The 27701-nt window shown below is 42.6% G+C and overlaps 1 protein-coding gene across 1 annotated transcript in view; it reads left to right on the top strand.

Moving 5' to 3' along the window:
- The first annotated feature begins 5116 nt into the window (after positions 1-5116).
- Positions 5117-27701, top strand: part of PPP1R1C (protein phosphatase 1 regulatory inhibitor subunit 1C) — a 45403-nt gene continuing 22818 nt past the window's right edge. The window contains exons 1-2 of the mRNA XM_085320932.1: positions 5117-5373; positions 7598-7658. Coding sequence (XP_085177058.1) covers positions 5293-5373; positions 7598-7658 — 142 coding nt within the window. The 5' untranslated portion in view covers positions 5117-5292. The remainder of the gene's footprint in view (positions 5374-7597; positions 7659-27701) is intronic.

Raw genomic sequence — 27701 nt, 5'->3', positions numbered from 1 at the left:
CGAAAATTTGTGTTAGGTTGTTACTAGACTAACAGCCCTCTCTGAATGTCCCACTGGCTGTGACTGCTCTGCAGGGATTTCTATTCCTCGCATGGCCTGCTTGTGGCAGCACTCGCTGTTCACAGAACAGATACAATCTCCTCTGTGTTTTCTTCCACCTTCATTATTTTTAAATCTTTCGCATATAAATTGCAAACCAAGCTTCCAAAGGTTGAGTGGGGGCCACCTTGAATGCAAAATCTACATTTAGCAATTTTTAAAGAAAACTTTCAGGGTCCTTTTGGAAATAGCATTGTTTGTTCTTGAACTGCTTGCGTCTGATTATAGCACCTATGAAAGAGGCCAGACAGAGCCCTGGAGAGGACAGTCTGTCAGTGAGCAGGCACAGCATGGACATCAGAGAGTCTAGAGTTGGCTCTTTCTGTCACCCTTCTGTCCATGACCAGCACCAGTGACGGTGAAACTGGTGCCTCTGTATTGCAATGGACAAAGGTGGTGAATCACCTCACAGGAGTGTTTCGTTATTGCTAATAAAATGTTTGACAGTTCAGAAAAAGGCAGAAGAGGAAGGCTTGGTAAAGTCCGCTTTGGCCCTAGCGGAAAGCCTCTGGGGCTCAGCTGGGGAGCCCAGTGCTCGTTTTCCTTCTGCTGGGGGATGCTGGGGCTCCCAGCAGTGCCTTGAAAAGATGATGACAAGCGGAGAGGCCTCAGCTGGAGAGCCCAGTGAAAGCACCGGTTCGCCATAGCTTTGCAAAGGTTCCCGCGTACGTGTGGGTACGCTGGCGGTTGGAGTGATGCCCGAAGAGACGCGCTGGGAGAAGTGTCGCCGTGAAGCTGCATCCTCGCTCTGTAAAGGCGTGTAAAGGGTGTAACGGAGAAGCGCAGCTGGACGCTTCCCTGCGTGGGCCCTGGCGGCGCTCGGAGCTGATCCGTAAGTACGTGGACTTTACAAGCAGCTCCAGTTCTCCCTCCTTTTCAGCAGGATATCTCGGTAATCCCTGATCACAGTGGAGAAGCGGAGACAGGCCACAGCAGAGTTTCTGTAAGACAGAGCAGGCTGTGTCTATGGCTGTGGAAAAAAAATACGACCCGCTCCTAATACGATAGAGAAAATCTCTATCAGGAATGCTACTGTGAATATTTTGATAGCTCATTACTACAGTAGGATAAATAAAAAGGCACTGGTTCATACCAAAACCAAATGAATGACATAGATGCTAGACAGCTATTACTATTTTCTTCTTCCATGATAGTTTTAGCTGAATCATGAAGGAATTTAAAACATTGTGGAGAGTGCACTAAAAACAGAAAATGAGCTAAAAGGATTTGGCAGTACTTAAATGCATTTCAGCTCTTCCCCAGACTATGATGCAGTCTATAGAAAATGCAAGCACACTCTGCCTGGAGACATCCAGTGCTGCAAATTAGGTGTAAGGGTGAGCTGATGCAGTAATCATGAAATGCTATATCTGAGTGCTCTCTGAAATATGCCTCTTAACGCTATTTTAAAAATACTTTTATTGTTATAGTGCATGTGAAGAATGCTTGGCGGCTGACAAGCACGGAGAATGGCCAGGGCAAGTATCTCTGTGCTGTATCACCAGCAGGCCTCCATTTGAGGTGTACTAGTCCCGCTAAGGATCTGTCCTTAAGCCTTGTCCTGTCCTTGTTGCCTGGCTCCACTCTGAACCTGCCAAGAAGTGATCGATCGCGTTGGTCTGTTTCTTCGTATGACGGTTGAACTTGTTTCTTAGATCCTATTGCTAGCAACAACTTGAGATGTGATTCCTTTAGACAGTAATGTCCGACAAAACTTACTGTTCGTTTTAAGTATGAATATTTACCAGAGACAAATGACAACTTCAGATCTGCCTGTCTCCCTGTGTATAGAAGAATAGTCTGTGTTTGGAGCTGTCGTTGAAGTTAGTGGCACATCAGCTCGTGAAGGACTTGTGAAATTGGATAGTTACACTGTTCTGAAAACCTTCCGCAGCTCTGACTGTCGTTAGTGAAAGCTGTGCGTGCCTCTGTTACTGTTTGTGTTGACTCTTAGCTGTACCTGCAGTATAGCTGGAATTGCTCCCTGGCTCAAATTATCTGTGAAGGTCTATAAAATCAGATATGACGGGCCCTTGACTAGGGAAGACTTAAAAATGGTCTTATGAAACACTGAACCTTGACACTGACATTATTCTGTGTCTCTCATTTGTAAATGAAACTGAGCACTTAACCGTTTGCAGAGAATATTCAAGACTCTGAGAAGGTCCAGGTTAATCTAATGAAAGGTCCTGCTCCCAGCAGCAGATGGGAGCAGGTAACTCTGGGGAACCTGTCCAGCCTGGACTTTTCTATGGTTCTGTGATTCTAGGTTAATGCCACATGAACTATCGCACTAAATCTAACAGAAAAATCCCCAGCAAATGAGACATGCTTCCTAAGGTGATCCATTGTGGTCTCTAACCATCTAATACCTTTTGTTGTATCAAATAAGCCTGTTCTACCTGCCAAAAACTGGAGAGTGCTGATTGTTACACAGCTCAGGTAAGAAGAAGCTTCCTTCTGCATTAAAATCCCAGCTGCACAGTTGGATTTATTCATGTCGACCTCTATGAGCAGGTTTATGTCTGAGATTTAGTTATTGTAGTTCAGGGAGAAAACATGGGAAGACAGAATCATTGTAAATTTGTTTTTAAAAGTTCCTAACTGCATTTTCTTTTCGTTAGTCTGTCAGGAAAAGGACAATTTGTAGGTGTCGGAAATACTCCATTTGAAAGATTTTATACATTTTAATTCACATTTATGTGTGTGTGTGTGTGTGTGTGTGTATATATATATATATGTATATATATATAAAAAAAATTACAGAAAAGAAGCTCAACAGCTTCGATGACTCTCATGATCCTTTTTATGTTCCCTACTATAGTGGATCTATGGAACAAAAGTCCCAGTCTGTAAGTGATGGTTTTGCAAGCCTCAGCTTTAATTATGGGAACCAGGGATCATCTGTTAGAGAAGCAAAACAGCAGAATATAAAAACTTGTTACTCTATGGTATGGTCCACAATAAGGAGCCCCATGTTTCTCTTCTGCCCTCTCAACAGCCATTGTAAAGCACAACTTTCTGATATCTTTCCAAAATGACTTGTGCCCACCTATGCAAAACATCAAGCAAGTTGTCAATTAGAAGTCACTGGCATTTCTTCCAGCTACTGGCCGTCACCTGGAAACTGCTGTGGTACAGAGTAGTTCTGAGATGAGTGAGAAGGGGAATTTCTGCCTTTGCTGCGAATTTTTTCATCATTGAGTCAACTGGAGCTTAATGTTGATATATTCTCTTCTCCTGGGCTATTTCTGGTTCCTCAGCTTGCTGGTGTGTCGGCCTCTGTTCAGAAACACTGTGGTATGCCGTTAACGCGTTAACAATTTTCATTTGTGTACGCGAAAGCTAAACAGCTGTCCCATCCTAGGCTCTCGGGTGTATTCGGCTGTGCAGGGAYGGGGCTTTGCCCTGAACTGTGTTCCCCGCTCCTCCCGCCACCCCCACTGCACAGGTGGTAAAATGCTCATCGGCTTTAGAATAAACCTGTGATGAACTGTGAAAATCCTTAATGCTTTCAGTGGCCTAGACCAGAACTGTGTTCTCAAATTCCTTTGAGCTTTGGTGATGTTCAACCGCAGCTCTGGATTTTGCTGCTTCTCTGTCTTATTACTCCAGAGATCTTATTACTCAGAGATCTTGATGTGCTCAAGCGGTTGCTCATCTTTGTGACATTCACTTGGTAGTGCTTCGTTCTGGTTGATGGTGTTTCGCTTCCTTATCAAGGCAGTCCACGAGCCTTCCTGTGACCTGACAGAAATCCCTTACTGCCTGCATGTAGCCTCATCCCAGATAAAGCTAAGTTGAGGACAAGCTTTGCCAGTAAGGGCTTTCCTGCTCCACCTCATTTTCTATTTCTTTCCTGTTGTTGGTAGTGTGTTACAGGAGACTGGCCCAACACTGTGCACTTCGAGCTAGGCTTTAAGTGTAGCCCTTTGAACTTGCTGGGACATTTTGCACCCAGGGCTGTAATTTTAGCATAAAGCCCACCTTTGCTGCAGGAGCCCTGCTATGTTGTTATGCAGGGGTCAGAGGCACTAGATAGAGAGGTAGGCTGAGTCAGTGGTAGCTGTGTATTTTTTCATAGACCCCTTTTTGATTGAAGAATGAAATGTGTAAATCAAATAGATCGACCACACAGTATTATTAATCTAATTCTTTTCCTGGTGCTTAGAAGGCGGCACAAATTTTGTACCTCAAAATTAGATTTGACCCTCTGAATTTCAGCCACCTAAAAGTGAGGTGTCTAGTCTGGATCATTTATTTTTTCCAGGGTTGATGAAGAGAAAGTATCATCTCTAGTGAACGCTCTATCCTACTTATCCTGTGACCCTTGTCCTAGGACAGGATGAATTGCTTTTTGGTGCATCCAGCGAGAGGGAGCCTAGATGGCTGGCTTAGAAATGCAAGTTTTCAGTATCTGATGCTATGTGAGATGGATCCCATCAGGAGAGATTGCAGTCTAAATCTTAATTAGCCTAAGATGCAAACCCACTTGGTAAACTAGATCTGCTTCATGGAACTGTAGGCATCTGTATGGCATCATCATCAAAAATCTTCCTGAAGGAGGCTTAGAAATGATTTGAAGAGCAAAGAAAATTTTTCGTCATGTGAGAAGAGGGGAGAGGTTCTGGCACACTGCACCAGAGATGGAATTAGTGCATCCACCCTCCTGCTACCTCCATCCCCCAAAATCTGAAAACTTCCTGATTTGTGTTCATCAATAATTAAGAGCCCATCAGCAATGCTCACAGGGAGCTTGCATTGCACTTTTGAGCAGCCAGTTAGTAATGTACGGTGGAGAGATCCTCTTTTTCAAATCCCAGGGCGCCCGGCCATGCAGTGCTAGTATTGCATTTTCAATTAGCTCCTGAGTGACCGCTTGGCATGTGTAGGAGCGAGCGGTGCACAATTAGCTTATTGTTCCTCTCCGCTTTGTGCTGAGAGCGTCTGAGGGACTGGAGAAGAGAGGGGAGGAAAAGGGGGGGGGGAAGCAGTCAAGCCAGCGGCATCGCTGTGGATGTGGAATAAGGGAGTAGCTGGGCTTGTAGAGATCCGCTTGCTAAGTGGGGAATTACAGCGGCTGCTGAGGAGGGCTCAGCGGGGCTCTGGGGAGGGCCCGGGGGGAGCACAGCGCCAGCCTCCCTCTGCCGCGGCTCCCGGCTCTCCTCTCTCCTCGTCCACCTCCGCAGCGGTATGGAGCCCAACAGCCCTAAAAAGATACAGTTCGCCGTGCCGCCGTTTCAGAGCCAAATAGACCCCGAGGCGGCCGAACAGGTAAGAAGGACGAGTTCCTGTCGCCGCTTTGGGGGCGCGGGGTGGGGCTGAGGGCACTTGGGGCCTGAGCGCTCTTCTGGCTGCTGTCGGTGTRGCTGGGGGCTGTAGCCGTGTGTCTGAACGCACCCGAAGACGGAGGAGGATGTGTCCTTTAGCTAGAGTAGGTCGTCTTTGCCTTCGCGCAGTGATTCAGTATATACTTGCTGTGCCATTTTCATAACTGGATTCCTGCTCTAATACTTCACATTAATACGTGCTCTCAGCAAATCATCTGAAATACATTCTTTTCACATATAGCAAAATACGAATTTGGTAATAGTTACTGATGGAAATATTACACAGTCCAGATAGAAGTCAGTTTACTTACCATTAATTTTGACGTGAGAAAATATGATTTACGTTTTGCACAGTGCTTATTTCTTCAGTTTTGTATATTCAAAATTTTGATACCATTTTCTTTTTGTTATTGTTAGTGTTTTATACATCTTCCAGATACTTAAGTGTAGAAATGCACCTGAATGTCGCATTATGTACACATGAAATGAATATGCGTACTAGTTTAGGTTTTGACTCTCAAAATGTGTGCGTACACAGATATATATATAAATCTATGGAGGAAAGAAATCCGTTAGATATGCGTAGGCGTACATAAAGGAGGACACACAGAATCCTAGGAGAAAAGCTGAATAAACCATAATTAGGTCACCTAGTATATCACCTATATCTGTGCAAGTCCTTCTGGACGTTTGCTTCTATTTTGGTGAGTCTACTCGTGGATGGTAGCAGAGGAACGTTATAACCTTGACAGTTCCTTGTTAGCAGCGGTGAAATTACTCGCATCCTTAGGACAGGTGTCTTGTTTCCTGAATATTCTGGTGTCATGTCTCTTCAGAGACAACTGCCTCTGCCGGAAAGCGATGGGCTGTGGGTGGCCACTGAACGAGGAAGTGCTAGGAGGGCACAGCGGAGAACTGCTGCAGGTCTTCGTTTCGTCCATAGACACTTCTGCGCTGTGTCTGTGACTTACAGAGCGGCACTGCGACTAATTCCCGCAGGATGTACTGTTATGTATGAGAATCACAGGATTAGGACTTCACTGAATTCCTACAGCTTCTGAAATGCTGTGGGCCCAATTCTGCCTGGTATTTGTGGGCTGTCCCTTCTTTATGTTGTGATTTTAATTTCAAGTGCTAACATTCATACTGCGGATGCGTGATGGAAGCGTGCTAATAAATTCTGCTGTCGGCTACGTTTACACTAACCCCATTAAACCAGATGATGTAATTTTCTGTTTACGCCTTTGAAAGCAAAATTTGAACCCAGCTATCTACAGATGTTGGCTCAGCAATTAAAAAGAACAACCACACTGACATTGAGGTTTTGTCTCAGAATGGTTTCTAGCTTAAATACTCTTGGTCACTCTCTCAAATTCAGCAGAGTGTCAATAGTCCAGAGGCTTTASTAGAGCAACATAAAGCTTTCAGCACAAATGTGTCCATTATCAGAAGAYAGTCCAATACCATGTAGCTAAACGCCTGACATTAATGGAACAAAAAAATCTTAACTGAATAAATAAGAAGAATCACATACAATTACTATTCAGCGTTGTATGTTAATACGTAAATATCTAGGCTATAGTGCTGTTTGGAAATAATCTTTCGGAAATATTCAGAACAATAAAAGAACAATAATAGTGCCTGTGCCTGTGGTAGAAATATTCCTAACTAATTTCATTGGAAGGTGTATGAGTAATATCAGCTCTCAAGTGGCCTTGCAAAATATTCTTATTAATAATAACTTGAGAGAATTATGACAATACTAGATATTTGCATATATAAGCTTACAATCCACTAAAATGGAGCAGAGCTAAATGCCAAGATTTTAAGATATGTCAGAATGGCTCGGTGATACAGGTCCAATAACTTATTCAAGATGRCTGTGAATCCTAAAGGTATTTTGGAAAGACTCTCCCCAGCACTGTTGCTTTCCATGTACAAGCACTAGCATGATTCTGATCATTGTCACGCTAGAACAGCAGGTAGTAAGACATGCTGCTGTTCTATTAGTATTTCCTCTTGTATCTTAATCAACTAGTTAGCTTAGTTAACCTAATGTAGCTAACTTATTTTACGCTCAGGAGAACACCAGACAGATTTGCACTTTGCTTTGGGTTCAAGGTAGTTGATGGTCCCTAATGACTCTGCTTGGTTTATGCATGTTACAGATCAGGAAAAGAAGACCTACCCCAGCATCACTCGTCATCATGAACGAACACGTGCCCCCAGGTAACTGTTGAAACTGTTGAACTGGTATAATGGAATAACATATCTTCTGCAAATTGGTTTTATTAAATACCTGATTTTTTTTTWAAAAAGCATTAATTTCACACACTAAATATCAGATAATGGATCTTAGAACTATTTGGAGTAAAACCCATGAATCTGTGAAACTCTTGACCTTCAGGTAATGTCAATTATTTCAGGATTTTATCAGCCATGTAAATCTTCTATAGTATGTAAGAAGAGAGTTCATGTGCCCCCAATCCAGCATTTCTGTCCACAACCCTTTTTCTCCCTGGGTGGGTGCTGTGGAGATTAACGAAGTTGTAGTCATGGTTCTCCAGTTTCTAGAGATACCAGAATGGATCCGTGGCTAATTCAACAATTGCTTCTGCAAAATAGGTTGTGTTTTAGCTCTGTTAAAACATGTTATGTCTGTTTTCACTATTTCCTTTCAACTGTGAATAAGTTTTCGTCTTCTAAGACTCCTTCTGGAAGTTTTTATGTGGGATGAGATGATCTAAGATTGCGACATACTTTGTCACGTAACAGTGTCTTCTGAAAGACTCTATAATAAGCTCTTTTGGAAAATATTATAAGTGAAAAAGCTCAGCAAAAATGAATTGCAGGAAAAAGTCATCTAAACATAATCCCTTTGAAACACATTACCCACTTTTTATCAAACTTTCTTTTTTGTATAGTGCTCTGTATATTTTTTTTTTGTGTGTGTGTCTTATCTCTGTCAGCTGAAATTCTTTCTAAAAGCAGCTCAGCTATTTCCTACTGATATATCTCTTAGTTCGTTGCTATATTCGTTAGCCTCTCGGTAAAGCAAAGCCATGGTGGCTCTGTTAGGATCTCCACGTTGTGCTCGGTATTGATGGCCTTCAGTTGTAATTAATGTCCATAGGAGCAGAAGTTCCTCAGAAAAGTGCAGGAAAAAGCATTCAGTGAGCCCTGCTTTGGGGTTTGGCTGGCTGCACCCCTTGCTTCAGGTCAAACTTGCGTTCTGGCAGGAAGATAGGGTGTTTTGTGCCCTGACAGCGGGGCTCTGGAAAATCCCCCGGACCTGAGAGACCAGGCTGAGGCGCCTGCATTCTCCGGCAGGTCGGCTCTTGGGAATCACATGTGAGAGCCCTGCCTTGGACTGACTTTCCTTAGCTAAATGGGATCTGCATTTCTAGCCTTATTTTAAAATAATCTCACCTTGACCGTTGATCTCTTTTGCAATTCACTTGGTACACTTAAAACTGTTTCATTTCCTTTGATAAACAGATACTTGGTACAGGACCAAATCAAAACCAAACAGAGAATAAGGAGTCTTTTTAATTTACAGGAAATTTTACTGTAAACAATGATGCATGTCTGTTATCTCCTTTCCTGCAATATTTATAATAAATCTTCAAATAAATAATTTTTATTACCAAATACAATTGCCACAAGTATCAATCAAATTTTCCCTATAAGCCCAAGAGCTAGCATCCACCTTTTTCACTTATTTATGTAAGTTAGCAGGAGCTAGAGCCTCCTGACACCTTGCTGACTGGAGCCCGAAATGCTGGTTTGGTACTGGATTTTGAATAAAATTCAGCAAAATATTGAATAACAATTTGTCTCCAAAAATGGTTGATTTATCACTGCACATATTTACAGTCAAGAAAATAATAATAATGGTAATTATATAAATTTGACTCTCAATATATTGCTTTGGAAACATGATTCTCCAGATCAGTGGGGAAACCGCAGGGCAGAGAACTGAAGCGGGCTTGTCGTAGTCGCCTGCCTGGTTAGGGCTGCAAAGCCGAATCCTCTCTCTTGACTTTTACGCATGGGAGCACTCAATTCCCTCCTTAGGAGCAAACAGGCTAGTGAAGGATCTGCTTCCAAGGGTCTGAAACATGTGTCTCGCTGTGCTTCTGAGTGTTCAGATGCCCATGCAGTTTCCTCAAATGATGTAAACTTATTTTATTTTGAAAATTTTCAAAAGTTTCTAGGAATCAGGCTTTTCTGTAGGCTTCTGTTGCAGCTGCTCCTGATTGCAGCAGGAAAAAAAGCAGCATTTTTGTGGTATTTTGATGTTCTGGATGCAGACCCATCTGGAAACCAGAAAGGAATTAAAATGTTTTTGGACATTTCAGAGCTTTAAAATAAATTCAATTTAAGTTGTACTGTGCAAAGGTTTGAAACAGTTGTTTTCTTCTAAGTCTTCTCATCCACCCTTGAGGTATGCTACAGATTTGATAGGAGTCTGCCRTCACTGATTTAGGTAAGGGCCACGGCGGCTTGAAGTGAAGGTGGAGTGGAWACTAAGGCTGAGTAGTTTTAAACTGATGACAGCTTCTGAAAAACTGTAACAAGCGTCTACTTGGCTTCCTTGCTTCCAAGGAGACAGTAAGTGCCAGACTCCACTAAATGATTAAAAAACGAGCGGTGGGTCGGACGGCAGGGGCTATACCCAGCACGCAGTATCATCGGCTGGTGTGCTTTCTCCTGTCCGCTCTGGTGGACACGACATACGCCTGCGGTCAAAGTTAGCAAAAGAGAAATTTGGGTTGCAACAGCAACAGTAGTGACTGCAGTGGGCAGTGTAGGTTGTGAAGCAAAATAAAAATGAATAAGCCCTTAATTTTGTCTGTAAATACTCTGTAAATTGCTCTGGCATGAATCCGAGCAGAGGAACTAGCGCCAAAAAGATCAAGATTCAAGTTATCAAATTACTTAGCTCTATTGTACTTCAGTTGCTGTCAGCGGAGCTATATTTTATGGGCATATGGTGTCTGATTTTATAATATCTAATCAATTTTACCTTTTTTGAACTTAAAGACCTGTTTACTATTTGTAACCAAAGCAGATATTTGAAATCAAAGACAGATACTAGTGAACAGAACTACAAAAATGTGCAGTATCTCATCCTGTGCAAGATTCCTGTATGGGCTACTTGGGTAACCGAGTCATATCCTGCTGCAGCCACAGTCACTTCATGTGACATAAACATGTGCTTTGTTTTAAGGACACATTTAAGTGTTGTGCTGCACAGGAGCTTAATCCAAAAATTACTAAAGCTCTCTTGCTTCCTCTTTGTTTTGTGGCATGACTGAAAGTAACAGAAACTGAAAATTACCATACTCTGTAAGCAACCTTTTTCTGCACAGCCATAATATACTCAAAAGTTATTATCTCCTTACACAGCGTGGAGGAATATATATATATATATATATATAAAAAACACACACACACACACACACACACACACACACACACACACACATATATATATATCTCAAAACCAGTTCTTACTACTTAAAGTCTAACTGTGCTGTAAACTAGCAGAGCGTCGTGCTGCAGTGGCTCAAGTATAAGCTGGTAGTGATGTAGAAAAGTGATGGCTGGGGGAAGAAAGCATTTCAGACCACGTCTCAGGTTGAATGTCGTTAGTGCTCGCTTTGATCAGGAAGCAGCGCTGATGTTCTTGGACGAGCGCGGACGAGCTTTGTCACGGAGCCAGCGCAACTTCAAACGGCCTGGCCGGCAAAGTCTGTTCGACTTGTGTCAAAGTGCTCAGGTTTCTTGAAGCTTTAGAATAATGGCAAACATTAGGATAAAACTTCTGCATTTCTGGACTTCCTAGGTATCTGCTGTTTCCAAATCTCCTTTTTAATTGTTGCATGTTTTGGCTTCCTTGCTTGTAACGTAAATGTTACTCAGTGTTTGGAAATAAGAAAAACATAGCACAGTGTTTTGATAATTCTTCCCCAGAGCTGCCTTTTTGTTTTCATGAGTCTCGTTTCAAGGTAAAGAAGATATTATCACTACAAAAGCAATATAAAACATATATACCAACTACAAATTGGTACAAAATCTGAGCTTTCTGAGTTCTGGAAATCGTAACTGAAGATAAGAAAGCTGTACCCCTCTCCAGAGAAGAAACTTGCTTGCTGCTGGTGTTGGGGCATTAGCAGTTTTCCCACCGTGTTCCCAGCGGACTGGCTTTTGCCCRGGCAGGGGTTCATGCATTTCAGCTTGCTGCTGCTTCCCCAGAGCCTCCTTAGGTGCCCTGGGATCAGCGTCAATATTTAGTATGGTAGCAAACAACACAGCTGGATGGGTGGTGGGAGGAACAGTTGTCCTTACACCTGCTGCAGTTCCATGACAACCCAAAGTAGATTTTTTTTTTTTATGCTAAATTGGTTCTAGGCACTCCCATACTTTCCCTGCACGATGAACCTCATTACCATGCTCTTCTGATGAAGAATATGATACCACAGGCATATCCTTGAGGGGAAAAAGTGCCATATTCTCTATACAAAATTAATGTTTGTGACTAATATTTGTTACATTTTACTTCTAAGTAAATGAGTGTATTTGTTTTACATCTAACGCTCACATTTTTTTTTCTCCCGAGACAAAATAGCCTGAGATCAAAGAAGACCTATTAGGTAGGAGACAGGTGTTTGTAAAACTTTTCCTGCTGTCCTTTTTCAGACAAAAGTTTCACTGAAACTTGAATCAGCAGAGAATTCTTGGCCTCACCGTTCATGAAAACTGATATGTTTTTCAAAAGCATGAGATTCTGGCTACTTAGGATACACTGCTTGCTTTGGTTCAGGAAATAGAAAGTGAGTAAGCCAATAACAGCTGTTTTCAATTGAAAATTTAGGCTTCTAATATTGTAATAAAGTATTCAGAGAAAGCAGTTCATCAATAAAAACTGTCATTAACTATGTATTTTTTTTTTGCCAAACTACTTGGCTTTTCTATAGGCTACCTGTGCATACCAGTTAAGCAAGCTAGCTGTTTTTATTTCACTCTAGGACGTTATGGAGGTATGGCAAAAAGCAAATGAGAAAGATCCGTTTCCTGTGCACACGCTACAGGATAAGTGCTGCTCTGTGTATATTAGTGGTGGCTAAAGGTGACCAGAGAAGAGGCGCTGGCAGTCAGGGCAGTAAGTACCACTGTGAGGTTCAGGCCTGCATCCCCCTTGCTAGAAGGGCCAGCTGACCCAATGAGGCAGTGAAATATATATAACAAACATTATATGAGGCCATAAATGCCATAAAAGGCTTCCAGAACGGAGGAGAAAGTACATATGGTTGAGTAAATCCTGCTGTTTGCTGGCTTATGTAGCTAGTATGACAGCAAATATTTGGTGGCAAGCTACATCCGTTTTTCTTATCTATATAAACTGGGCTAGAATGGTCCTGTATTCAGGTTACTTTGAATTTATGCTGCAGCTCAGGATCACAGAAATCCCTGGGACAAGCCACAGCATAATTTCCTTGCACGTAAAGATGCCACGATGCAGTTCTTGAACATAAGACATGGACAGGAAACTGTCTGAGCTGTTTTTAATGCAGCCCAGAGGCGACAGCTCACAGGTTCCAAACAGAAGCAGTGAAACTGTTTTTAAGAAAAAAATCTTTCCTTTTGCTTAGCATCTTTCAAATGCAGGCACTCCCATACTTGTGTGGACAGGAAGCACATGCTGTGTTTTCACGAAAGGGTGAGGATTTTATGTCACAGCCGTTGTCTGCCAAAAGAGCTGTCAGGCGCTCCGCGGTATGGTAAGGAGAGCAAGCTGGAGGACTAGGTTTTAGTCTGTTTAGGTTGACTGGTGCAGTGTTGGGCCTAAATTAGAGATTATCACAAAGGCATCCAYGTGCTTTTGAGATCCAGCAAGTAGACTGGTTAATAAGATTTTGCAGAAGATATTTTGAATATCCTCCACCCTTTAAGAATAGACTTCAAGTAGCTGCAGTGGACTCTGGTTTCACTGTCCTTTCTGCTTAGTACAGGGGATCTGGACCTAGACTGTAAAACTTTGGTGGAAGATGCGTGCTGTGGTAGATAAGRCTGAAATCAGTGTCAGATGAGACCCCAAGCTGCAGTGCTGAACACTTCAGATGCATTTCACTGCTAAGAAGCTGYGACTGGATGTCTTGGCCAAGCTACTTCTGTTTTAGTTACTTTTCTTTCCCTCACTCTTGGTAAATGTATAGAGTTTTGTGGAATGTATTTACCCAGTGGCTAGCTGAGCGATTGCATTGTTTCTAATTCACTTGGCTTTCATTCTTATTTCTACCCTGTATTTCACTTAGCTTTGTCAGCAATTGAGATAAGATTCAATGCATTTGTGCTATTCTTTCAGATCAGGAAATGTATTAGTGCACAAATATAAACATGCACTGGGAACGTTTTAGTCATTGTGTAAAACGCRCTCCTAAGCACTGTTTCTTATAGTGCCTGGGTAAGCCTCATGTTCTGAAGGTGGAAAAGAGCCAAGACTTTCAGATCTGTCACTCTGAACAGCTCTAGTAGCCTCAGGCGACTGCAACACCAACTGAACTTTCTCTGGGTGATGTGTGGTCACTGTTCTTGCCCCTGCTCTTGCTTTGGCTGCTGTAGGCATCAGCGCTGCTAATAGTATACTGTGTATATAAGAGTTATAGGTATGAGGACTACAAGGACGATTTCTCTTTAGGGTGTGATCTGTGGTCTTCAGCTCCAGCTCAGGATGAGCCTTTGCCACTTGCAAACGGCAGTCTAAATCCCTGAACCACACTGCTGGTATGGTAAAACATCTCTATGAAGAAACCAAAAGGTCTCGAGTGATAACAGTCTGACAGCAGGGTGTTARTAGAGGAAGCAAACCAAGAGATCTCCAAATGGCAGGTTTTTGATGGCCAAGCACTGAAGTCAGTGAGCTCAACTTTCTATAGAAGAACTATTCATTCATGTTACTAGTTGCACTATTTGACCCCAATGTATGTAGTAGGTATAGGTAATTTAAGTAGATAGCACTGTCTGAAACTTGAATTGGATGTTCAGCTGAAAGACTGAGTTTGAACTGCCTTATTTAGTTGGTTAGGTAATGCTCTAAATGAGGAGAACAGTAGAGATATTTGTGTAAGGAGCCAGAGCAGTGATGAACCTGGTAGGAGCTAGGATCCCAAAACAGCTGCCTTTCACAGCGCCAAGACCTCTCCTTTCAAAGGCCAGGGTCTCCACGGGGCTCAAAGCACATCGTCCCCTCTGCCGTGCAGCGACCTGCCTCTGGCAGCTGCCAGGTGTCACCGACCAGCTCTGAACCCGGGGGAGCCGGACCCGGAGTGGGGCTGCATCGCCTTGGAGGAGGGCGTCCYGTCCCCGAGGGCCGGGAGCCACCGCCTCTCACTCTGCAAGGTATCACCAATAGAAGACAGGCAGCTGGGAGAGACAGTATCTCTTGATGGTCTCCTCCGTTGGGAATGCCAACAGGAGTTTGGCAGGAGAAGCGTCTCCTGCTAAGTACTGGTAGGTATTCTGAGGACTCTTGCCTCTTTTTTTTTCCTCCTCACTTCTCCCCCCAAAACATGTACATGCTAAAAACATAACTTACAGAAAGAGTGAATTTCACAAGAAATTGTAATTCACAATTTATATTAGCAGTAATAATTAGTGTCCCTTTTCAGAAATTTTCATAGTGGAAATTACTCCAAGAAAGTCAAAACAAAAAGGTGTCATGCATGTTCAAGTCAAATTCACTTATTTTTCATGACTTATTATAATCCATGCTTCAGTCATTTCAAATGTTTAATTAAGATGTCATAGCACATTCTACATGATACATAATACATATAAGCTTGTTTTATTTTACTGACCACAGTCYAGTTGGCTGAAGTGAGTAAATTCACAATCAAAACAAGTCAAGGAGTCTCTTGCACTCACCAGCACTTGTCCTCTCTTGGTGAGAAGAGCGAGAACGTGATCCAGACCTAGTCTGCACAGGCTCTGGTGTGTGAAGCGGGCTGAACCAGCCAGGCAGACTGGAAATAGAGGTTGAGCCTTGACAGCCAGGACTCAGGTCTCTGACCTAGACCAGAGAAGCGGTGCAGCTGCGGGGACGTGATGCCAAAATAGTTTACTCGCTCCCAGTTCKGCAGAACTGTGTTTATCCGTTTCTCTCATTTTGGTCTCAAATGTTAACAGCTAAATTATCCGCTCCCCRTGAGTGTGGCTGAGCTCCTCAGACGTATCATGGCATGCTTGCTCTGCCTGCCTGCGGTTGGCTTTGGGCTGGAGGGTCAGCGTCCGTGGAACTATCTCGAAGTAAAGGAGATATTTTTAGAACTGAACCTTGTACTCTTTATCTGTTTTCCTCATTCCTTATACAAAAGCAACATAGAAACAGCCTCCTTCCATCCTAGGAGATTATTTTGGAATCATTTTTAATATATATAGGTTCATGTTACAGATCTCCAGCTGCTTGGTTGTCTGGTGTCAGATAAGCTTTTGGACTGTTCACTTCTGTTATCATCTTGCTGCTTATTAACACGACAAAGAAGTCTATCAGCATGGGTAGAAAATAGCAGTGTAATACATAATGCTGGCAACGTAAGAAAGTTAGTTTGACAGCTTCTGACTTTATTACCCTCATAAGGCTTAATATTTTGCCAGAAGTACCCTAACAGATTTGCACTAAGCCAAATAATTACACRCTGCGTACCATTCGTTTTTGGTGAGGGTTCTGACTAGATTGTGAGCTTTCTATTTAAGAAGTGAAATGCCTCACTGTAGTTAACTGCTTCTTATAGTCAAAATTCTCACATAATATTTAATGCAGCTACGTGAGCATGCAATTTTTTGGCTTGGTGGTGTTGAAAATATTCAGCTCAAAATAGCTCAAAATAGATCCAGTTTGGCCTGTAAAAAATATTATGTTTGTATTTTGAGATTTTTTTTTTAATAGCAAAATATTTAGAGACAATTTGAATGAAGTAATTTAAGATAATAGTTACTAGTTCCATCTGAACACAGGGAGAAGTAGTGTTTTGAATAAAAACGTCAAATTATTTTGTTTAAGGTTATGTTGAATTATACTTTGATAATGTGATAATATCGATGCATTTACTTTTTGCACAAACAAGGTAATGAACAAAAATCCATTAATAATCCATTTCAGCCTTGCTGGGGGAGGGGAGGGACACACCAAAGACCCCCTCCAAAACCAGGGCTTATCTCACCTCTACTATTTAGTACGTAATGCAACATTCATTTACCGTGGGGACGTGTGCAGGATAAAGAGATAATGCCGACAGATGAGAGAGAATCCAGCTTTTAGCACTAACCTCATTATGTTCAGACTGCTGGGGGGGTGGGGTTGTGTTTTCAGCATCAGTCAAGACAACCTCACTTACCGAGTTCCCAGAGACAAAATTTAACTCTTTATGTGAAGTAGCTGAAACTGAAGCTTCATTTGAAAATACACTTGACGTATGAATTTAACAAATCTGAGTGCAGTGCTAGCAGAGACTGAACAACAAGCAGCAGCCATCAGTCGCAAGAGTTCCCGTCAGCCGGACGAGGCTGGGCTGCTGCGGCTCCTGGCAGCCGGGGCTGGGGGAAAGGGGGTCGGCTGGGCCAGCCGAATCTCTTTCTGCAGTGATCGAAGCTGTTCTAGAGTAGAATAAAGCTGTACGTCCATTGGATCGGCACCATTTCCCCCTCCTCCTCTGCAAAATCCTATTCGTGCAGCTATTCAACATCAATATTCCAAATATTTTTTGATGACCTGTGGCTTTACTGGGGCATCGGGAGAGTGTCTTAGTAGCAGAATGCAGTACGGGTGCGTGCTCGCGCTTCGTACGTGGCTTCCCTGGGACGTTGGGACGCAGACGTGCCACGGGGGACGGATGCCTTACAACTGTTCGTTCCGTATGATGCAACTCCACTTGCAAAGCCGGTTAGTGGAGCTGAGTAGGCAAATGTGCATTATAAAAGCTGTTACTCGTCTGAGGCCATATCCTTCACTCTGACAACATRAGCAGGGGGGAGTCGTGCAGAGCAGGCTATGAGCTTGACTGAGCCAGATGGAAAGTCTAATAAAGCGCTAAGCCCTACTGCATCCTACAGCACCATTTATCCTGCCACGCAGGCATCCCACACTCCAAACATTTCAGCATTAAGCCTCTTGCTCAGAAGAGAGAGAGGCTTGTGGTGGTAGCACTCCCTGTAAGCCTTTCTGAAGTTTCCCTTCCATGGCCGTTCTCCGGCAGCAGCCTAATGCATAGAYCTGGACGAACCTTTCCTGCCTCTTCTCTGACAACCACCGAACAACAACATCTGCCATCTTAGCCACCATCTCTGCTAGGTAGCCACCATGCTTGCTCCACCTTCTCCTCACTACATTAGCATCTGCATGTGCTGGCGGGGTCAGCTACAGAATCACAGAGCAATTTAACCTACAAGACCAGCTGATCTCCATGTAACCTAACCATGTAACCATATTACTAAGTGCTATTTTATTACCTTTTCTCTTTGAAATGCAATTGTTTTGATGAGCCAATAGCTGAATGTGGGGGAAGGTAAGGGAGAAAAACCTCCTGAACGTCAGCTTCCTTTTAAAGAATTGTGCTCCAGAAGATTTTTTGATCTAGAGAATCTTCAAGTTTTACTGTTTCTTTTGAACTGCAGTAAGTAGACAGCAGGACTGTAATTGTTCAGAAATGTGCTGTCAAGACTCCTAAAATGCTGACGCTAGTGTATGAGTTGCACCTTAATATATATAGCATATCCCATAAGAGGGTGTGGAACARATCATCTCATATGAATCACAGTGATGTGCTTCTGACTGTGCTAGTACTGATGGAAATGTATAAAATGAAACATTGGGTCACTTCTGCCTCTGTAGTTAGTGAGGTTARTAGAAATTCTGAAAAACGTCTTTGGAAATTACGGGCTATCTTAGTTAACAAATTATTGCATTGTCATTTCCATCCTGTATAGTCATGTTCACGGTGAGAATGAAATTATGGAGCCTCATTTTGTTGACCTTTTAAGCTTCCATATATGAGACGAAGCAAAGAATTTGCATTACCAATATTTGCATCTTCTTTTTGTAGAGAGGATTCTAAAACCCAGGAAGTATTATTATTAACAGCCCACTTGATTCATGCGTGAACTGATGCGTGTATGTGAGGAGCTTTGTAATATGTGCAAACTAGAGAGGAGAGAGTAGCTGGCAAAGACTAGCCTTAAAGTGCGTTCTTTACTGAAATCCTGGAGGTATTATTTCGAAAGGAAGGAAACCCTATAGGCAGCAATAATCATCAAAGCCTGAATCACTGTCTAAGGAAAAATTTTATTGTTTTCTATTTGTTTTCTTCTCCCATGGCAAATGCCATTTTCCAGAATATACAATACGCAGTTACTCAGCTACGATATATTTCTTTTTTCTTTCATGGCTCTATGAGCTATAGCATGCTAAGAAGTGTTTGACTTTTTTTACTTTTGGCTGCTGCTGCTGTTTTTTATTTTAGAGCTTAGAATATTTTTACAGCTCACAATAAAGAATGAAACGGCTCACAGTGATAGTTATTGCAGCTGTAGCTGAGGTACAAAGATTACCATCAGTGGGTCAATTCTGAGCTATTTTTCATCACAATTGATTCCTGTATGTGAAGCTATTAGGAAATGGCTCAAATGTATATTAGGAGATCAGTTAGTGTTGTATTTCTGATGACTATGGATTTTTCTTATAATCTTTGCCTCAGTTGTATTTAGGTCTTCAACCTCTTCATTGAGCTATTTAAGCATGAATTAAGCATAAAGCAGGCAAGCAGCTGGAAGGTAACACTTTAATAACGCTATTCATTATTACTGATGAATTCAAGTTTAGGGAACAGTTTTCTCAAGGTACTTAGCTTCTTTTTGTATTCAAYGAACATTTTACATCTTTGCACAAACTGATGCGTTGCTCTGATTATTGCAGCCAATGGACAAATTAATTGCAAGCTGCTTGGGTAGTTTTGTGAATGCAGTTTGGTCAGTAGCCATGTTTTGCCAATATTTAATAGTCTGGCAGTACGCTTTGCTTAGCCACGTTGATTTCACTGAGAAGTTTCTGGTTTTTGAATCTGTTTCTCTGAATATTCTCTGGCAGTCACTCAGTAGCAGGCTCTCCTGTAACTTTTAAAAGAGTTTTTAACTTTGCTTTTTCTTCTACTTCCTTTCTCCTTCGTGTAAGGCTTTTCTTTCGCTGCTGTTTTTCAGGCTAGGCAAGGTTGTGTTGTGAGTGTGGAAATTACCCTCATCCCATGCAGCAGAGATGTAATCTTTACTGACGTCTGCTTTTGTGTCAGAGGAGACCCTGTGTCAATATAACCTTGCAATTAGGTGAGGTCTCCTTCTGCATTGTCTGATGAATTTTGAGGCACCGCACTATGCTTTAGGTTGATTTTCCAGTCCGCATCCTTTACATTGTTCCGTATCGCTGTGACAGACTCTGCTTTTCCAAGGTCTCCTTGTACTTCCCTTTGAACTCCAGCACGGCCAGGCTGACTCCGTGATTCCATCTGCAAGAGCAAGAATTAATTGATTTAAGGAAATCATCCTGAATGGATATCCACATAGATAATCATGTATCTTTTAAGCCTTTACTTTGCACATTTTTGTTAATGTTTGTTAATTTTGTTAAGTTTCCAATCAAATTTTAGACCAAGCGGCCAAACATTTTAAATTTGGCATTGCCAATCACTGCAGTTTTCTTCAGTTTATCTCATGTATTTTTATTTAGTTGAATGAATTAACATGGATCTTCAAAACTGGCGTGAACATTAATGTGACTGTCATTTTTTGGTTTAGGTAATGACTAGGAACCCAGTCTACATGTGGCTGAAGTTCTTTCTCAGTTGCAGTAACTCTAGAACTAGTTCTTTAAATGAGAAAGTAGTTCAAATCTTGTCTTCTCTTTGCTTTGCCTTTTGCTTTTCTTTTTTGCTTTTCTTCTAGATTTGTGCTATGTCTCTTGGATGAAATCATGACTTTGAAGTTAGCAGAAAAACTTCCCTTTGCTTATGGCCTATTGAAGTCAGTGGTAAAATGATTCTGCTTTTCACTTTCCTCACAAATTCTGCTTTGTCTGATCTGTATTGCTGATATAGACCTTATATATGCCACAGTATGTACTCTGAGTAGCCCTCAACGTGGTTTGAACTTCTATTTGGAGCAGTGCTCACTTTCCCATGATGTGAAGTGAAACAAGACGTGGAAGCATCTCGCTCTTTTTGGATTGTCGGGGGTAATTTGTGCACATGCTGTGCTGCCTGTGGCCAATTGCAAAGACTTATGGTTAAATGTAACTTTACTGTACTGGAAATAGAAGAAATGATTTGCTTTCAACTGAATGATATTCCTTTGGAATGGGTTACCTCGGTGGAGCTCTGAAGCAGCTTGCTCTTAARATTGAACTGGAATTTCTGTATGCAGTGACACCTTGTGGTCCTACTGGTTGGTTTCTCCGTTCTACAGTTTGATGAATTGATCAGTGATTGGCTGCAGATTATATAAAAAGAAGTTTATCTCAAGATCATTCCTGATGTTCCTGGCTTCTTTATCTTTGCCAACTTAGCTCAGCTAATAAAACACTTATATTGTGTCAGCATATGTGCCATCTGAGAGCCTGAAAGAAAAAAAAAATCCTTGCACTTCATTCTGATTCCATGTTAGTCATTTGTTCTTTGAAAGCCATTTCTGTTTACTTCACTGAAAAGGAGCTTGTGGGGCTTAGAAAGCAATAAAAAGACTTTAAATTCAAGTCTCGCATTGTTTATATTGTGATTTAAAGTCGGTCTTTGCATCGGTTATTTGAACAGAAGATTTATTTTAAAAGACTATTTCTCCCGGAGTTGATTTCTGTGTCTGGGAAGAACTGCCAAGTCTGTAATTGTCCCCATATGACTGATTAGGGGCTTCGTGTTTGGAAAAGCCTGCTCAGGCGTTCCCTGCTGCTCTGCGTGGAGCAGGCTGCGGACTGCTGCCTCCCATGAACGGGAGATGCGGGGTGTCTGTCTGAGAAAAGTAGACTTCTACATGGGCTTTTTTCATTACAGGCTTTTTCATGAAACCTGCTGTGTGGTCTAGTTCTTCACAACTAGGATTATAAGTAAAATAATAAAAATACTAAAAAAAAAAAAAAAMCTTGTCAAATATTACAAGTTGTTCATGCCATTTCTATCAAATTAGTATCTTCTGCCACCAAAAAGTCCTTCTAATTATGATACATATTTTTCCAGATCCCTTAAAAAACTGTTAAAAYCACTTTTCTTTTTTTCTGCTATTTTGGGCAGAGACACGACACGACACACGCTCCATCAGTTTTTGGTGTTACCATTTAAAGCCAGTGTCGTGTCAGAGAGAGTCTCACGTCCAAAAGAGCCTAGGGCAGCCGGAAGAGGGGCAGAATCAGAGAGGTGTGTAGGTCTGGCCGTAGCTGCGGTGGGGCCTCAACGTTGCCAACCCCGAAGGCCCTGAGAGCAGGAGAAAGGCATCGCAGGTCTCCTGGAGCCCCGTCCGCCCGGGGGCAGGTGGCCGCTTGCGTGCGTAACTGCTCACGGAGGCCAGCAGGAGCTGCTCGGCTCGTGCTCTCCCCGCCGGAGCAGCGAAGCACGTCGGATGCGGACGCGCTCTTTCCTACGCCCATGCGCTCCCATGCGTGCTTCCTGATCAAGCTGAGAGGTGACCTCCGCTAGCAAAATGGCTTCGGTTACAAAGGTGACGCAGTGTTTTGCCTCCTGTGTGCCCATAGTATCCAAGAAAGTGGAAAGAACCAATAGTTATTGATAAAAGGGGAGAAAATAAAGAATTAAATTTAAGTTCTTATCCAAAATACTCTAAYGTATATTTTGAGACTTATTTATAACTTTTTTTTACTTCCATGTAATAGTTTGGGGGAAGGGAGAATGAGAAGTTGACAACAAAAAGCTTGGGAGAAGGTCTGAGGGGTTTTTTTGTGCTTGTTATGGTAATTTGTGACTGTTCTGTGGTAACATTGCAGACCTGATTCATCGTGGTTATATTCTATGCCAGCAAAACTAACCGATTTCCATGAGTTACGCTGGCATGAAACCGGAATAGCAAGGTGGTGAATCAGGTGCCATAGTTCCCTTCTGCGATTGGTATGATGTAAACAGATTCACATTTGAGGTTTGCAATGTCTCCAGTTTCCTCCAAACAGAATCACAGTCTCAGACTGTATGGTTTGGGGAAAGAATGATCTGCGTAATTCATGAAAAGTGGTTTTATTTCATACCCGAAAGGCTGTGCAGTTATCCGTAGGTCCTTAGATACTGTCTGCGTGGTTCTCGGAGGTGCAGACGGTGTTTGGAACRGATGCTGTTGTGTTGGCAGGAATGGATGGTGGTTTTCTTCATTTRCAAGTTGACTTTCAGCACCATTAGCAAGGATTTGTCCTAAAGAAGGAGACTCCTGCTCAGTACCACTAGTGAGTACTTCAGTATCGAAGGTGGGAAATACAAAACTATGTACGTGGGCTAATTTATGTCAAAATGTCCAAACAGGTGGCTCATACAGCCTGTGGCAGCTTAGTGGACTCTGAAAGGCTGGTTACAATCAAGAGTTAGCTGGGGAAAACTTCTACCCAAACTAGGGCTACGCTGCGGCAAATGAGTGTGCGAGACACCACAGCCAACTATACTTGGGCTGAAATCACTTGTAGATACTAAAAGTGAGTGAGTAATACACTCATTGCAGGCCCGTTTTCCACTGATCTGAGAAGAACTGGGCTTGATGTAAAAGAAGTTCAGGTGAACACAAGCCCTTGGCGTGGGCTGCCAATGGTGATGCCGCTGCCGGCGCAGGAGCAGGGACCTGGAGACCRTGGCCTTGGTGGACCAAGCGCAGAGTGGCGGCGTAGCCTGGCTTGGGCTGGCTCCCTTCTCCGGCAGTCACTGTCACAGCGCTGGATTTGCAGCTCTGCCCGCGGGTCCACCAACAGCCTACTCTTCTGCGTGGTGAAACGCTGCCCCGGAGCTGAATAGAAGTGAACACTGCCTCACTTTGTGTTTGGGCCGTGCCAACGCTGCACCAAGAGAAGAATTCTCTTTTGAAGAACTGTGCACACGCACACACGCATGGATAGTTATCAATTCAGCTTTCTAATGCTGTGAAAAGAAGTGTGTTAACATAAATTCAAAGAATCTGACCGAGTAGGAAGAGAATTCTGCAGAACAGAGGTCTCTCTCTCTCTCTCTCTCTCTCCTTTTTTTTTTTTAAGGAAAGAAAATAGTAAAAATCAGTGGAAAAGGCCACAACGTAATTTCATCTGAAGTTATTCTGGTATAACTTTTCAAGACAGTGGCCCGCTTATGCGCTTTGTTTTCAAAAAGCGGTGGTGAGGGCCGCGGTGCTGCGAAGCGCTCCGACCCTGCGGGAGCCTGGCTCCTTCCACGGCTCCGCGAGAGCGCGGTGCCGGCCGCCGGCCAAGCTCCGCGCGTCTGGGACTCGTCCCCGTCCTTCGGTTTGGTCTGCCGCTGGGGCTTTCTGTGTCCCCTTGAGCCAGTCGGGGTTGTTATGCTGTGCAAATACCTAAGGTAGAGGAGCCATCTGCTCCACGTTMGACCTTGAGCCAAGTAACAGGAGCTCTGGTGGTGAAGGCACAAACTGCTTATTTTAGCAGAAAGCACCTTATAGAATGAGCAAGGAAACGCTTGTGTATCGAGCAATGCCTATTTTATTGTTTCCTGCCCAGACCTTGGTGTTAGTGTTCCCGCTAGGAGGAGGCAGTAATGCAGAGGGCGGTGAAGGTGCGAGATGCAGCGGAGCGGTAAGGTACGCGCTCCCCCGTCGGCACCTGACTGAGGAGGGGAGAAGACCCCCTAGCTACTTTTTTCAGAGTAGCTAAAAAACTGCTAAGTTTAATGAGGAGCTTTTTCGATGTGAAGATTTTCAGAAACATATACTCATGCTGGCAGGGCTTACCAGGATATTTTTTAGTAATTAAATGTAATTACATCTATGCCCATAGTCAAGTTTTCATAGATAGATACTGGCAAATAAAAACCAGCAAGCAAAGTCAAACAATTACCTAGATGAGCGTTTTGTGTGCTTGTCTTACTGGACTTTTTCCCCATTTCTTAGCACAGTGGTTTAGTAAAGTGACATGGGATGCTAGCTGCACCAGTGAAGTAGTTACAATATTGCCAAATACAGAGTATAAAATATTTTTTTTCCTTATCTTGTTTTCTGGAGGAAAAGAAGAATAGTTTTGATAGTGGAARAACAAAATAATATTATGCCCATCAATTTACAAATTGATGGTCACGTTTCAGTGAGCTTGCTATACAAATACCAGTGGCAAACAGCAGCAAGGCAAGCTGGTAGATAAAATTAATAAATAAACATCCTTCATTTTACTGATAAGGGAATTGAAATGTGAAGTGATCAAAACTAAGATTTTCAGAAGAATTCAGGTCCATCTGCCACTAAGTGGCAGGAGGATGGAGAATTATTTGATAAATTGTCCATTTCTTCACGCAGTTCATGTAGGTCTGTGCTATTTAAGTGCATTTTTAAAAAGTTAGCCGGAACGGTTACCCGGTAACATGCAGCAAAGCTGGGAGCAGAGCAGCGCTTTCCACTGGCCAAAGGCACGAGCCTCACCTGTGCCTGTGGCAGGGAGGCTTGGTGGGGACAGAGCCAGGAAGGTTGAAGTCTCCTACTCCTACCTGCAAAGCTGTGTATTACCGTCAGTTGTATTCATAAGACATCAGCATTTGGTCCATTTCCTTCATATGTTTAAGGACACATAGCGTTAGCATCTTCTGATTTCTTTGTAGCTTGAGGTTAACATCTGCAGTATCSCAGCTGCAGTGCTCGCATGCCAGCCTGGCTCCTTGCTTCTGTTTCATCTGCTTTGCTTTCTCCTGTTTACATAGTGTCTCAKGATTATAAAAAGGCTCCAGGCCAACAGTGACATGGTGCCCTTAAATTTTATTGAGACTGATTTCTCTGAGATTCAGACCATTCTTGTTTAAATCATTGAACAAGTCGTTAAGTCATTATTTAACTTAAATGTCATATGAGTACAGCTCATGTGTTATGTCCACTATCTGAGCAATTAAAGAGTACTGTAATTATTAGTTTTAAGGGAAAATTTAGACATCACAACAAAAAATTACCAAAATCTAAAGTCCTATTAGCCCTCTGTGATTTTTATCTGAAACTTTCCAGCTTTGTTTTCCCAAGGAAAATTCCAAACTTTCCACATAAAGCTTTCTCCAACAATTATACCAGCCACTTACTGAGTTTCTTCTGTGTAAAAGCCGCCCTCTGTGACCCGTTCTGTTCCTCCAGTGCCCGACTGAAATCCTACAGAAAAAGCTTTTATTTGCTCTTGCCAAAGGGAAAGAAAGCAGGGTACTTAGCTGGATGAGATAAGCTTCTGCAGGATGACTCCACTGCAGAGCCCATGGGTGACATCAGAGGCCAAGTYCTGTAAAATATGTCACCTCTTGCCCTGCACAGTGGCTCCAAGTGCATTAACATTATCCGGCGGGAGAAGAGAGGCAGATGAATTTTAATCTCATTCTGAAATGACCATAAGGCTTCCCCCAGCCTGGTCATGCTGTTTGCGCAGTAATAGAGATTCACGAGAATAGTGACCATCAGCATCAAGCAGTTGTCATTCTGGCTCCCATAGACTTGGTTGGTTTCTGACCTCATTTATCTGATGATCCCTTTGGAGCCGCTCAGCATATTATGTCAGTCTGGTTGGTAGCTGTGCTAATAAACATTCAAGAGAGCTGTGCTAATAAGAGCTTGCAGGAGAGAAATCCCTTGGTGTTTCTTCCTCCTTATTTCAGTAATATAGTGGATGAAACCTCATGGGTTTCCCTGAAAGTGAGGGGAATTTTGCACTGGGTAAAGACGAAAGCCTACGACTCTAACCCTGAAATGAGCTCCATGTAGGCAGATATACTTACAGACGTGACTGTCCTTAAAGAAATAAAGGCTCGTTCAGAGCATTTGTTTTCATATTTGGACTGATAGAAATATCCTTCAGATTGAATTGTTCACTGATGCAACACGGACCTTTTCCCTTCCYGCGAAGACTGCCTACAGCCTGAACCTTCCTTATTTTGCCAGGTTCTAGGCCAGTTTACCTGACTTAAGGGTCGCACTAGCGTCAGATATTATTTACCCAGCACGGGAGAAAGCCAACAAATGCTGTTGCCACAACAGAGGTATAAAGAAACTCTAATCAAAGCTCCAGATTTATTTTTGGATGCCTCTACTTTCCAATAACTTGGGCATGTACAAATCTGATCTCAGCTCTTCATATGGTTTCTAATATGCCACTTAAAAACAAAACCACAAGAACTGCCAAGGAACAACTTCAGCAGATTAGACTCTTGTCAGCTAATTAGAGCAGCCAAAAATAAGTCAAACTGGTAAAATGTTCAGATTTGGAATGTAATACAGCAATATTGTGTTCTGTGAGGGCGGAACATGGAGCATCACTGAAAAATCTTCTCTTTCTGTCCTGTCCCTCGGAAGAGAGGGAACTTGTAGGGAAAAGTTATCTACCAAGAGACTGCACTTCACTTCAAAAAGAGAGAAATACCTAAATAACTGTATTCGTGTTCTCCACGATGCCTCATTGCAAACATGAACAGGAAATTGCTCGTTCTATGTGAATATGGTGGTGTGTGAGTGGAAGCCTGACTCCATAGTAGTCAATGGGAACCGAAGGACAGCGAGGAACTGAGGATTTCATTCTCTCTTGAGAATCAAGCCTGGTATTTGTGACTGGATTTCAGATCATGGCCTGATCCCTCTTGAAAAGCATTTGAGGGTTTAATAAAAAAAATTGAGCTTTTTATTATCAATGTGTTTGGCAGAGATTTAAGGGTGGGTCTGTGGCTTGTTTGGCTTCCATTAGGTGGATATGTCTGATCTGCATTAGCTTACTGATAATGTTCTTTCTTTCCTTGTACCTTCTAGTCTCATCATAATTTTTTTCATAATTGTCTCAGAGATCTTCTGCATGGAATCATTTCAGTGCCACATGTAGCCTGTTGTAGTACTGGTATATATACTGATAGCATGCATAGAGATAGTCTTTTCTAGGAAAATGGGATTGCAAYGTACCACTGATGAAATTGCACCTCTAACCATCTCTACCTTTCATTTCTTTTCACAACTCATTCAAAACAGCTCACACCTGCTGCCTCAAGCCTGTCTCCTTTGCACCTGTAGGCTCATTTCTGATCT

Source organism: Rhea americana, unplaced genomic scaffold (genome assembly GCF_003343005.1).
Source record: "Rhea americana isolate MKP2758 unplaced genomic scaffold, rheAme1 scaffold_12, whole genome shotgun sequence".
Classification (NCBI taxonomy): Eukaryota; Metazoa; Chordata; class Aves; order Rheiformes; family Rheidae; genus Rhea; species Rhea americana.
Note: the sequence above shows the minus strand (reverse complement) of the source record. Positions and strands in the feature narration are given on the sequence as shown.